This window comes from Macrobrachium rosenbergii, chromosome 51 (genome assembly GCF_040412425.1).
Source record: "Macrobrachium rosenbergii isolate ZJJX-2024 chromosome 51, ASM4041242v1, whole genome shotgun sequence".
Classification (NCBI taxonomy): domain Eukaryota; kingdom Metazoa; phylum Arthropoda; class Malacostraca; order Decapoda; family Palaemonidae; genus Macrobrachium; species Macrobrachium rosenbergii.
In genome coordinates this window covers 50,210,383-50,222,838 of record NC_089791.1, presented here as the reverse complement: position 1 = coordinate 50,222,838, position 12,456 = coordinate 50,210,383, and the positions used below count along the sequence as shown (strand labels likewise).

General features: G+C 40.2%; 2 protein-coding genes across 9 annotated transcripts in view; one reads left to right on the top strand and one right to left on the bottom strand.

Moving 5' to 3' along the window:
• Positions 1–12,456, top strand: part of LOC136833392 (proteoglycan 4-like) — a 433,343-nt gene that overhangs the window by 74,468 nt on the left and 346,419 nt on the right. For 6 of the 8 annotated variants that reach the window (XM_067095485.1, XM_067095482.1, XM_067095481.1 and 3 more), the window contains exon 1: positions 10,476–10,628. The exons of 1 other annotated variant lie outside the window; for it this stretch is intronic. The gene's annotated coding sequence lies outside the window, so the exon portion shown is untranslated. Of the gene's footprint in view, positions 1–10,475; positions 10,629–12,456 lie in introns of those variants that run through there. One more of the 8 variants, XM_067095483.1, reaches the window with a different exon arrangement.
• LOC136833043 (serine/arginine repetitive matrix protein 1-like) lies at positions 1,889–5,453 on the bottom strand. Its single transcript, XM_067094691.1, has 5 exons — positions 4,939–5,453; positions 4,571–4,805; positions 3,844–3,972; positions 2,695–3,315; positions 1,889–2,296 (listed from the first exon to the last, which is right to left on the bottom strand). The coding sequence occupies exons 1-5, from the start codon at positions 5,451–5,453 to the stop codon at positions 1,889–1,891; spliced, it is 1,908 nt and encodes a 635-aa protein (XP_066950792.1).

Here is a 12,456-nt window from a genome sequence, read left to right as displayed (position 1 = left end):
ATGCTCGTATTTTGTTAAAACTCGTGGAAAAACTAGTAGCAGTTTGCAGATTGACACACATATTTGTATATATATATATACTAGCTGAACAACCTGGCACTGCCTGGGAAAACTGAATGACAACTGATAGACTCTCTCTCTCTCTCTCTCTCTCTCTCTCTCTCTCTCTCCTGTTAAGTAGTTGCTTCAATTACATATCCCAGCATTTTTTACATTTTATTTTTTACCCCTTCTCACCCCCCCCCCCTTTTCCTATCAGGGCTGAACTTGGACTTAATGGGAACTGGTGTCACTATTCATCTCAATGACCTCGAAAACTATGGATTAGGCAATAATATCTGTCGTTTTCTGTTATTCTTTACATGTCACCCACTTTCAACCCCACCCCCTTTGGTACCTTTTGGTGCTAGTGATGTCTTACCCCCACAGTATTCTTTCCTGGATAGTAAGTCATATGTATACCAAGTTTGGTTGAAATTGCATGATGCATTTCAGAGTTATGCTGGAATGCACACACACACATACATATATATATATGTGTGTGTGTGTGTAAGTATATAGATAAGTATAAACTATTCGTTCCTTGGAAGACTGTCCTTGCAGTGCCGTTTTGTTTTTAATCAAACTATGATACGTTAAATTTACAGATTTATCAGTCTAGGCACAATGGTTTTTTACGTATGTAATGGAGACCAAGGCATCTGGAGACTTATTTATACCGTTTTTCAAGTTTTTGTTGATATTGCAACTCTAAAATTTACGCTAATGATTTGGTAACTTTTTAACATCTTTCCAATACACTTTGTATTACCAGGTAGCTAGTGGGCTACCAGAATTGGTCTTACAAATATTTATGGGCTTGCCATCTCTGGAAACATACGTGAATTCGTATGTCACCTATGTTGGCCATTTGGTTCTAAATTTGGCGGCAAGATGCCACATATCAGCCTCTGGTGGTGTCACAGACCGACTATCATAGCATAACATTGCGCATCTTTTACTCATTTTGTGACTGGAAACAGTCCTTTAGTGAAAGAGGGAATTCTTTTTCAATACATAAGTAATAACAAAGGCAACACAGTTCTACGTACGAGCCTAAACTTGTCCTTTGAGCTATTTATAACCGAAGTTCATGTCCTGTTGTCAATGCTGTGACTATAGCTGTAGCGCAGACCTTTTCTAAGCTCAAGTTCTCATACTGAACCTTTTTCCATCCTCTGAGTAGTAGACTTGAAGATTTTCTTACGACAGACATCAGGCTTTATTCTGCTTCTGCTGTAGTGAGGTAATTGTGAGAGCGAAGCTCACCTCTCCTTTATATATTTCTCGAGAAGGTGAAGCTGGTCTTTCCCCTCTGGGCAGAGAGGAAGAAGCATAACTTTCGCTCTTGCGAGAGAGGGCAAAGCTTATCTTTCCCTTCCTGTCTGAGTGTATAAAGGTCACCTTTCTTGCCTTCTGTAAAAAGATGAAGCTTCCCTTTCTCTTCCTGCTGGAAAATTTTAAGCTCCCCTTCTCTTCCTGTTGGAGAAGGTGAAGCTCCCCTTTTCCTTCCTGCTTGTGAAGAGGAAGCTCGCCTCTCCATTCCTGCTGGAGAAGGTGAAGCTCATCTTTCTCTTCCTGCTAGCGAAGGTGAAGTTCCTTTTCCTGCCAGAGAAGGTAAGCTCACCTTCTCTTCCTGCTGGAGAAGGTGAGCTCGCCTTTCTCTTCCTGCTGGAGAAGATGAAGGTCATCTTTCTCTTCCTACTGGAGAAGGTGAAGCCCACCTTTCTCCTGGTGGAGAATGTGAAATTCTCCTTTCTCTTACTGCTTAAGAAGGTTAAATTCACTTTTCTCTTCCTGCTGGAAAGGGTGAAACTCCCCTTTACCTTCCCGTAGGAGAAGGCGAAGCTCACTTTTCTCTACCTGCAGGAGAAGATGAAGCTTCCATTTCCTTGCCTGCTGGAGAAGGTGAAGCACCCCTTTCATTTCCTTCTGGAGATTGTGAAGATCCTCTTTCTCTTCTTGCTGGAGAAGGTGAAGCCCACCTTTCTCTTCTTGCTGGAGAAGGCGAAGCCCACCTTTCTCTTCTTGCAAGAGAAGGTGATGATCCTCTTTCTCTTTCTGCTGGAGAAGGCGAAGTCCCTATTTTCCTTCCTATCGTAGAAGGTGAAGCTCCCTTTTCTCTTCTTGCTGGAGAAGGTGAAGCCCACCTTTCTCTTCCTGCTGGAGAAGGTGAAGCTGTCCTTTCTCTTCCTGCTGGAGAAGGTGAAGATCCTCTTTCTCTTCTGCTAAAGAAGGTGAAGCTCCACTTTTTTTCCTGTTTGAGAAGATGAAGCTCCTCATTTTTTTCTTGATAGAGAAAGTGAAGCTCACCTTCTTTTCCCGCTGGAGAAGGTGAAGATCATCGTTCTCTTCCTGTTGGAGAAGGTGACAATCCTCTTTCTCTTTCTGCTGGAGAAGGTGAAGATCCACTTTCTCCTCCTGCTGGAGAAGGCGAAGTCCTCTTTCCTTTCCTGCTGTAGAAGGTGAAGCTCCATTTTCTCTTCTTGCTGGAGAAGGTGAAGCTCCATTTTCTCTTCTTGCTGGAGAAGGTGAAGCTCAATTTTCTCTTCTTGCTGGAGAAGGTGAAGCTCCATTTTCTCTTCTTGCTGGAGAAGGTGAAGCTCCATTTTCTCTTCTTGCTGGAGAAGGTGAAGCTCCATTTTCTCTTCTTACTGGAGAAGGTGAAGCTCCATTTTCTCTTCTTGCTGGAGAAGGTGAAGCTCCATTTTCTCTTCTTGCTGGAGAAGGTGAAGCTCCATTTTCTCGTCTTACTGGAGAAGGTGAAGCTCCGTTTTCTCTTCTTGCTGGAGAAGGTGAAGCTCCATTTTCTCGTCTTACTGGAGAAAGTGAAGCCCCATTTTCTCTTCTTGCTGGAGAAGGTGAAGCTCCATTTTCTCTTCTTGCTGGAGAAAGTGAAGCCCCATTTTCTCTTCTTGCTGGAGAAGCTGAAGCTCCATTTTCTCTTCTTGCTGGAGAGAGTGAATCTCCATTTCCTCTTGCTGGAGAAAGTGAAGCTCCATTTTCTCTTGCTGGAGAATGTGAAGCTCCATTTTCTCTTCTTATTGAAGAAGCTGAATCTCCATTTTCTCTTCTTGCTGGAGAAGGTGAAGCTCCATTTTCTCTTCTTGCTGGAGAAGGTGAAGCTCCATTTTCTCTTCTTGCTGGAAAAAGTGAAGTTCCATTTTCTCTTCTTGCTAGAGAAGGTGAAGCTCCATTTTCTCTTCTTACTGGAGAAGGTGAAGTTCCATTTTCTCTTCTTGCTGGAGAAGGTGAAGCTCCATTTTTCTCTTCTTGCTGAGAAAGAATTTTCTCTTCTTGCTGGAGAAGGTGAAGCTCCATTTTCTCTTCTTGCTGGAGAAGGTGAAGCTCCATTTTCTCTTCTTGCTGGAGAAGGTGAAGCTCCATTTTCTCTTCTTGCTGGAGAAGGTGAAGCTCCTTTTTTCTCTTCTTCCTGGAGAAGGTGAAGCTCCATTTTTCTCTTCTTGCTGGAGAAGGTGAAGCTCCATTTTCTCTTCTTGCTGGAGAAGGTGAAGCTCCATTTTTCTCTTCTTGCTGGAGAAGGTGAAGCTCCATTTTCTCTTCTTGCTGGAGAAAGGTGAAGCTCTCGTCATTTTCTCTTCTTGCTGGAGAAAGTGAAGCTCCATTTTCTCTTCTTGCTGGAGAAAGTGAAGCTCCATTTTCTCTTCTTGCTGGAGAAAGTGAAGCTCCATTTTCTTTTCTTGCTGGAGAAGGTGAAGCTCCATTTTCTCTTCTTGCTGGAGAAGGTGAAGCTCCATTTTCTCTTCTTGCTGGAGAAGGTGAAGCTCCATTTTCTCTTCTTACTGGAGAAGGTGAAGCTCCATTTTCTCTTCTTGCTGGAGAAGGTGAAGCTCCATTTTTTTCTTGCTGGAGAAAGTGAAGCTCCATTTTCTCTTCTTGCTGGAGAAGGTGAAGCTCCATTTTCTCTTCTTGCTGGAGAAGGTGAAGCTCCATTTTCTCTTCTTGCTGGAGAAAGTGAAGCTCCATTTTCTCTTCTTGCTGGAGAAGGTGAAGCTCCATTTTCTCTTCTTGCTGGAGAAGGTGAAGCTCCATTTTCTTCTTGCTGGAGAAGGTGAAGCTCCATTTTCTTTTCTTCTTGCTGGAGAAGGTGAAGCTCCATTTCTCTTCTTGCTGGAGAAAGTGAAGCTCCATTTTTCTCTTCTTGCTGGAGAAGGTGAAGCTCCATTTTCTCGTCTTACTGGAGAAGGTGAAGCTCCATTTTCTCGTCTTACTGGAGAAGGTGAAACTCCATTTTCTCTTCTTGCTGGAGAAGGTGAAGCTCCATTTTCTCTTCTTGCTGGAGAAGGTGAAGCTCCATTTTCTCTTCTTGCTGGAGAAGGTGAAGCTCCATTTTCTCTTCTTGCTGGAGAAGGTGAAGCTCCATTTTCTCTTCTTGCTGGAGAAGGTGAAGCTCCATTTTTCTCTTCTTGCTGGAGAAGTGTGAAGCTCCATTTTTCTCTTCTTGCTGGAGAAGGTGAAGCTCCATTTTCTCTTCTTGCTGGAGAAGGTGAAGCTTCATTTCTCTTCTTGCTGGAGAAGGTGAAGCTCCATTTTTCTCTTCTTGCTGGAGAAGGTGAAGCTCCATTTTCTCTTCTTGCTGGAGAAAGTGCTCCATTTCTCTTCTTGCTGGAGAAAGTGAAGCTCCATTTTCTCGTCTTGCTGGAGAAAGTGAAGCTCCATTTTCTCTTCTTGCTGGAGAAGGTGAAGCTCCATTTTCTCTTCTTGCTGGAGAAGGTGAAGCTCCATTTTCTTGCTCAAGTGTCTTACTGGAGAAGGTGAAGCTCCATTTTCTCTTCTTGCTGGAGAAGGTGAAGCTCCATTTTCTCTTCTTGCTGGAGAAGGTGAAGCTCCATTTTCTCTTCTTGCTGGAGAAAGTGAAGCTCCATTTTCTCTTCTTGCTGGAGAAGTGAAGCTCCATTTTCTCTTCTTGCTGGAGAAGGTGAAGCTCCATTTTCTCTTCTTGCTGGAGAAAGTGAAGCTCCATTTCCTCTTCTTGCTGGAGAAAGTGAAGCTCCATTTTCTCTTCTTGCTGGAGAATGTGAAGCTCCATTTTCTCTTCTTGCTGGAGAAGGTGAAGCTCCATTTTCTCTTCTTGCTGAGAAAGTGAAGCTCCATTTTCTCTTCTTGCTTGGAGAAAGTGAAGCTCCATTTCTCTTCTTGCTTGAGAAAGTGAAGCTCCATTTCTCTTCTTCTTGCTGGAGAAAAGGGGTGAAGCTCCCATTTCTCTTCTTGCTGGAGAAGGTGAAGCTCCATTTTTCTTCTTGCTGGAGAAGGTGAAGCTCCATTTTTCGTCTTGCTGGAGAAGGTGAAGCTCCATTTTCTCTTCTTACTGGAGAAGGTGAAGCTCCATTTCTCTTCTTGCTGGAGAAGGTGAAGCTCATTTTCTCTTCTTGCTGGAGAAGGTGAAGCTCCATTTTCTCGTCTTACTGGAGAAGGTGAAGCTCCATTTTCTCTTCTTGTTGGAGAAGGTGAAGCCCCATTTTCTCTTCTTGCTGGAGAAAGTGAAGCCCACATTTTCGTTGGATTTTGGACTCTTGATTCATACACTTCTTCATGTTGATCTATAAACAGAAGTACAGTGGGAAGAGCCTTGATTGAATATGTTCCTCTCTCTCTCTCTCTCTCTCTCTCTCTCTCTCTCAACTGTATAAACACTGCTTTCATGACCTCGAGCTGACTTAACCCAAATCTGTTTAAAGGTTTTAGATAATTAAACAAGTAAAAAATGTGGCGGAAGTTTCTTCGGCGCATTCGAGTTTTCTGTATAGCGTATAATGCTGTATGAAACTCATCCACGGTCCATGAAACTTTCAGCCACGGTCCGATGGTGGCCTGTGTTGTTGACACCTATAAGACCTTACAGACCTTACAGACCTTACAGTTCGTTCGGGTTGCCCCAGGTCCCTCTGTGTGAGGCACCTCTGATGTCTACCAGAGAATTGCTAATGCATCTTTCGGTATATTTTGCATCTTCCAATCTTGGATGGTCTGGGATGCAGCTTAGATATTTGTCGAGCTTATTCTTAAACACAGCACCGCTCACTCCTGCTATGTTCCTCAGATGAGCTGGTTACACATTGAATAGACGCTGCATTATCGATGCTGGTGCGTGGTGGATTAATGTCCTGTGTGCTTTCCTTAGTTTTCCTGGTATAGTTTTGGGTACTGTTAATGTACCTCTGCTTGCTCTTTCTGATATTTTTAGCTCCATGGTGTTTTCGGCAATTCCTTCTATCTGTTTCCATGCCTGTATTATCATGTACCGTTCTCTTCTCGTTTCGAGACTATATAATCGGTGCCAGACGCGCGATTATGGCTAATTTTAACCTCAAATAAAATAAAAACTGCTGAGACTAGAGGACTGCAATTTGATATGTTTGACGATTGGAGGGTGGATGATTAACATGCCAATTTGCAGCCCTCTAGCCTCAGTAGTTTTTAAGATCTGAGGGCGGACAGAAAAAGTGCGGACGGACAGACAACTAGTCATCTCAGTAGTTTTCTTTTACAGAAAGCTAAAACTCAGAAATATTTATTTTAGTCAGCCAGCAAATTTCAGGATCTCGTTATTTAAAGCTGTAGACTTCTTCCAGTTATAAATTAAATGTTAGGTATACATGGGCATCAAGTTCTCCTTTGGTTATTGCTAAAATAACATGCAGGCATCGTGCCTCTTTAAAAAAACATCATAAAATTGTATCAGAGTTTTTGCTTATTTTTTTATTTCAAGATTAAATGAAGGTTTAATGTAACGAGGTCAAAGATGAATTTACGTTCATGCTTTCTTATCTTTGAGATTAGTGACCGCGTTTGCTTACCAATTCCAGTTGCCCTTTTTAATTTTCTGTAAAAGAAAACTGTTGAGATGGCTATTCGTCTGTCCGTCCGCACTTTTTTGGTCCGGCCTCCGATCTTAAAAACTAGAGGCTACAGGGCTGCAAATTGTTATGTTGATCATCCACCATCCAATCGTCAAACATACCAAATTGCTGCCCCTAGCCTCAGTAGTTTTTATTTTATTTAAGGTTAAATTTAGCCATGATCGTGCGCCTGGCACCGCTATAGGTGCCAACAACACAGGCCGTGGTTGAAAGTTTCATGGGCCGCGCTCATATAGCATTATACCTTTCACAGAGAACTCGATTGCGCCAAAGAAACTTCGCCGTATTTTTTACTTGTTATTTCAATAAACAGAATTTGTTTGACATTCATTGTATAGAATTTTTTTTTATTTATTCCGTCCTAAAGGGTCTCGTGTAGTCGAAGGAGTCCCTCTGGGTTACTCAGAGCTGCAGTAATTTCCAGAGTAAGTTGAAATATTTGTTTTTCTGATTCCAGTGGTTATTTAGTTGTGAGTTTATTCAGGGGGGAGTTATTTATAAAAAGTGTATATAGTCATTCGTATTAAAAGCAGCTTCATCTCGATGTAGTGATATGGATGTGCCGGTACGCTATTCTCTTTTGACGCTGGTTTCGTTTAGTAATGAATGAGAGATTAAGTTGAATAATTCCTTTTAAAGGATCATGCTTTTATAGGCAATTAATCCACTGGTTAAGTGACTGAAATTCCTGCGCTGACTTTTTAAACTGAGCTTGATGCATGTAATTATGTATTCCTGCAGAATGTAATTATGTATTCCTGCAGAATGTAATAATGTATTCCTGCAGAATGAGTTGTAGTTCTGCTTTATCGAGCTGAGAGAAAGATTGGAAAAGGAATATAAAATTTAGGCCAAAGGCCAAGCGGTGGGCCCAGTGAGGTCATTCAGCTCTGAAAGGGAAACTGAGGGTAAAAAGGTCTGGCAGGTGTAATAGGAGGAAAACCTGGTAGTTACACTATGAAACAATTATTAGAAGGTGGAAAGTAAGATGGAAGAAAGGGAATATAAACGGAGGTACAGTAAAAGGATTGAAGGGGATGCAGCTAGGGGCAGGAAGGGACGCTGCAAAGAACTTTTAAGTACTGCCTAAAGTGTACCGAGTGAGGGTGTACTGACGACACCGCCCCCCTGCGGGGTGTGAGTGTTCAGTGTGATTTTAGATCATTATCATCATAAGCCATTCTGCTACGTTTATATTCTATGATTCTTATTTCCGAAGAGACATTCCTCAGTTACCGGAAGTGTTTTTGTCGCTAGAGTTAGTGTGTGATTCTCGTCGGTATTCTAGATTGTCTGGTTTCAGTTTCAATCCCTCTGCTTCAAAAACTAGAACAGTCTTTTTAAAACTAATAATAGCATGAAATTTTTAAAGTTACTTTTAAAGTACCCGACTTCGTTGCATTAATTTTCTTACTACATATTTCTCAGCTTCTCTGCAATCACGTATCCATGGAATTGTTTGGTTAGTTCCTATTGCTCGCCTCGAGTAACCGGTTATTGCAGTCAGCAGAAGCTTGTGCGGTGGACCGGTGTTTTTAAATGAATCCAAACGAACGCGGGAACATTTTGAATAATCTAATGTGGCTGTCTTCATCATTCTTTATATGTTCCTTGCAACAGTCAACACTGACTGTGCCCTGCAGGGGGTTAGTGCCGCCAGTGCACCTCACACGGTGCACTGTAGGCATTACTTGAGGTTCTTTGCATCGTCCCATCGGCCCCTAACTGCAACCCCTTTCATCCCATTTATTGTATCTCCGTTCATATTCTCTTTCTTCCATCATACTTTCCACCCTATCGGAACGATTGATTCGTTGTGCATCTGCGAGGTTTTCCTCCTGCTACCCCTTCCAAACATTTTTCCACTCAGTTTGCCTTTCAGTGCTAGTTGACCTCATAAGTCCCAGCGCTTGGCATATGGCCAAAATTTTATGGTCAAGTCCAGTAGTTGTTGTGCGAATATAGAATATTAATTTTCATAGCTATTTAAATAACATGAAAAGATATAAATTATTGGCGGAAAAAAATAGAGGTCGATCTCGTGACATTGTCGACAGGCTAGAAAATGATATTGAAGATACATAGATTTAATATTATTATTTTATTAATATTATTAAGAATTCCTTTGGTTTTCTTTAGACAAGAACAGGTCATGTCAAGAGCAGTAACCGGAGAGTTGGGAAAAGACTTGCTGAGACGCCGCTAACTCCCTTTAACTTCATGAAAAGAAAGCTTTGTCTCCCCTGTTGAAACATGGCTCAGTAAATAGAAAAATAACATTTTTGTCTCGGCGTAGTATTTGTGATTAGCAGAAAGAACTGAAGTGTGTATATATATATATATATATATATATATATATATATATATATATATATATATATATATATATATACTGGTCGTGGTTCCTGCAGTGCCTTTAAATACAAACAGTCTTTATAAGAAAGAAATTGTAGCGACTGATAAGAATACAAGCAGAACGAGATTTATTTATATATATGAGTTATTAGACTTTTAGCCTTCTTTGTGGTCAGGTAACGTGACCTCGTTCTGATATACCGAATGCGGGTTCGAATCCGGCTGCGGACGTCAGAATGTCTTTATTTGGTTCTTCATTTGGATTTTAGGCCTTATAGCGACAAGCGTATCTGAAAACTGTGGAAGAAATCGAGAAGCTAAGAGGGGATTGTGGTTATTACAATTACGTATTTGGTAAGAGTGACCGGTGGATTCTGTATATATATATATATATATATATATATATATATATATATATATATATATATATTATACATATATATATATATATATATATATATATATATATATATATATATATATATATATATATATATATATATATATATATATATTATATTTTGGTAAAGTATTTGACAAGTGTGGATTCTATATATATATATATTGTGTACACACACATATATATATATATATATATATATATATATATATATATATATATATATATATATATATAATATATATATATCTGTTACCATCGTGAACGTTTAGAGGGGTTATGATATCTGGGCGTATCAATTTTTTTTATCTCATTCATTGAAACCTTACCCTAAGGTAAATATTTAAGAGTAAAATGCCTCCCGTATTCTTTTAAGTGTATGAAGGCACCCTATGGACTCATCTTCATTTAGGATTAAAATGAGTATTAGGAGAGAGAACATCGTCATGCTTTATTATTGTAAAAAATCTTACATTTCGGAAAGAAGAGAAAAATACGAAGGCATTATGCTGTGTTGTAGTTTTCGACATTCGAAGCTATCAGATAAAACTCATAACTTTTTTTGGCTGGCTAATAAGGTGTTTACGGGTCGATCTCTCGATTCGGTGGAACGGAAGCAAAACGTGGAAAGCCGCGACTGTTTGGTTCGTAGTATAACTTCAGACGAAACTTACTAATTAACGAAAGCAACTATAGTTACAAGAGAGAGAGAGAGAGAGAGAGGGAGAGAGAGAATCTCCGTTTTCTATGGTGAGTGACGATGAGAGACGCCCGGTGGATCAATGGCGGGAGGGAACCCGGAGTAGCAGTGTAGTCACTTCTTTTCTTCTGGCTCCCTCAGTGTTGTTGTGCCTTGTCTTACCCGCTGACCCATTCACCGACAAACCTGAGGACATTTAACGCCGAGTTTCAGTTACTAAATCTCTGTGTCGCTCGCTGGCAGCATGGCAAATGTAAGTAACAAGCGTCTGTGCTTTCGCTGGGAAGGTATTCGAGAGGCTGCGTGTGTTGTTTTGGTGTTAAAAGTCTCTATATGTGATGTTTTCCCCATAGCGGCAACCATCTATTGTTCGGTCGGGAGCTTTCGCTGTGGCTTTTTTTTTTGTTGTTGTTTCGTCGTCGGGATGCTTTACTGAAGTGGTGGTTGTGAATTGGTTATTATTTCTATATATATATTTCTCACATAAATTTCTTAAAGAGATAGATAAATGTAGCAAATAATATCAATATTTCATAATTTTCAGTCGACTGTGAACTATCTCGACGTTAGTTGAAAACATTGATTTTTTTTTATGTTGAAGGTTTTAAAAGCAGGAGTTGAGGAACTGTCACGCAGAAAAAAAAAACATTCGGGTAAAGTCATTCATAAAACAAAGTTTTGCCGAGAGGCAGAGGAAACACACACACACACACACACACACACACACACACACACACACACACACACACACACACACACACACACCCAGAGTCTTACTAATTCTGTTATCGCTCTCAGATGCTGACGTGAATTATCTAGAGCTCCATTTGTAACAATGCTTACGAATGGTTTTCCACAATACGAATGTTTTTTATCGTATGCTCGTTAAGTTTTCTCCCGTTTTTATAGTTTTTTTAATGCAAGTGTTATGTAAATTAGTTTTTTATGCTGCAGCGTACTGAGCTGACTTTGAATAATTGTATAAATAAAGTTTGATTTTACACCGTAATTTAAAAGCACCTCTGTAATAAATGATTTTCGATGCTTGTTAACTCATATTTGTTTCTATGTAGCGAAAGCTATAGTTTGATATGAGCATATAATGTGAAAGTGAATTTGTTAGCGCTTTGGCTGCGGTAATGCGGAAATTATTGCATAAATTTAAATGAATTGATATCAGCCTCTTTCATGTTAGTTGATATGCAGTTTATTTTTTTATAATTTATGCTGATTTCGGTGTTAATAACATATAGCAGTAGTTGCTTATGATTGCCTGACCTACTGTAATATAGGATACAGTCGTTACTTCTCTTATTATCGACTTCAGTGACCCTAGTAGTTGTGACGCCAGAAAACTACAGCAATGGCTGTTCTATGTTGCTAGGCCTACTGTAATGCACAGTAGTTAGTTATCGTATTATCGAATACAGTGACCCAGGTACTTGTGACGCCAGATAACTACAGCAGTAGCTGTTTTATGATTGCTAGGCCTGCTGTAATGTGTAGTCGTTAATTATCGTAATGAATTCAGTGACCTGGATACTTGTGACGCCAGATATATATAGAAATAGCTGCTTATGATTACTTGGCCGACTGTAATTTACAGTCCTAAGTATTGTATCGACTTCAGTGACCCAAGTAGCTGTGACGCCAGATAACTACAGCAATAGCTGTTTTATGATTGCTAGTCTTACTTTAATGTATTGACGTTATTTGTAGTATTATCGACTTCAGTGACCCTGGCACTTGCGACGCCGGGGAACTTACAGTCAGTATATTATCCCATGAGCACGTCATCGTGTGGGCCAACTCGAGGGGAACAGAAATTTTGGGAAAGTGGTAAGACAGGCGTTGGGGGTTTTAATATTGGACGGTGGAACACATACAATTACCATATAGATTAAATCCGGTGCGGATGTATCACTTCCTCCCAAAATGACATCGTATGAATATTTTTGTTACGGGAAGGATTCATTTGGATCTCATAAATATGATGGCGTTGTTTGTTCTGCTTTTAAGCTTTTCGTTTGTTTGTTGGAGATTGCGTAGGTTGTACTTATATATATATATATATATATATA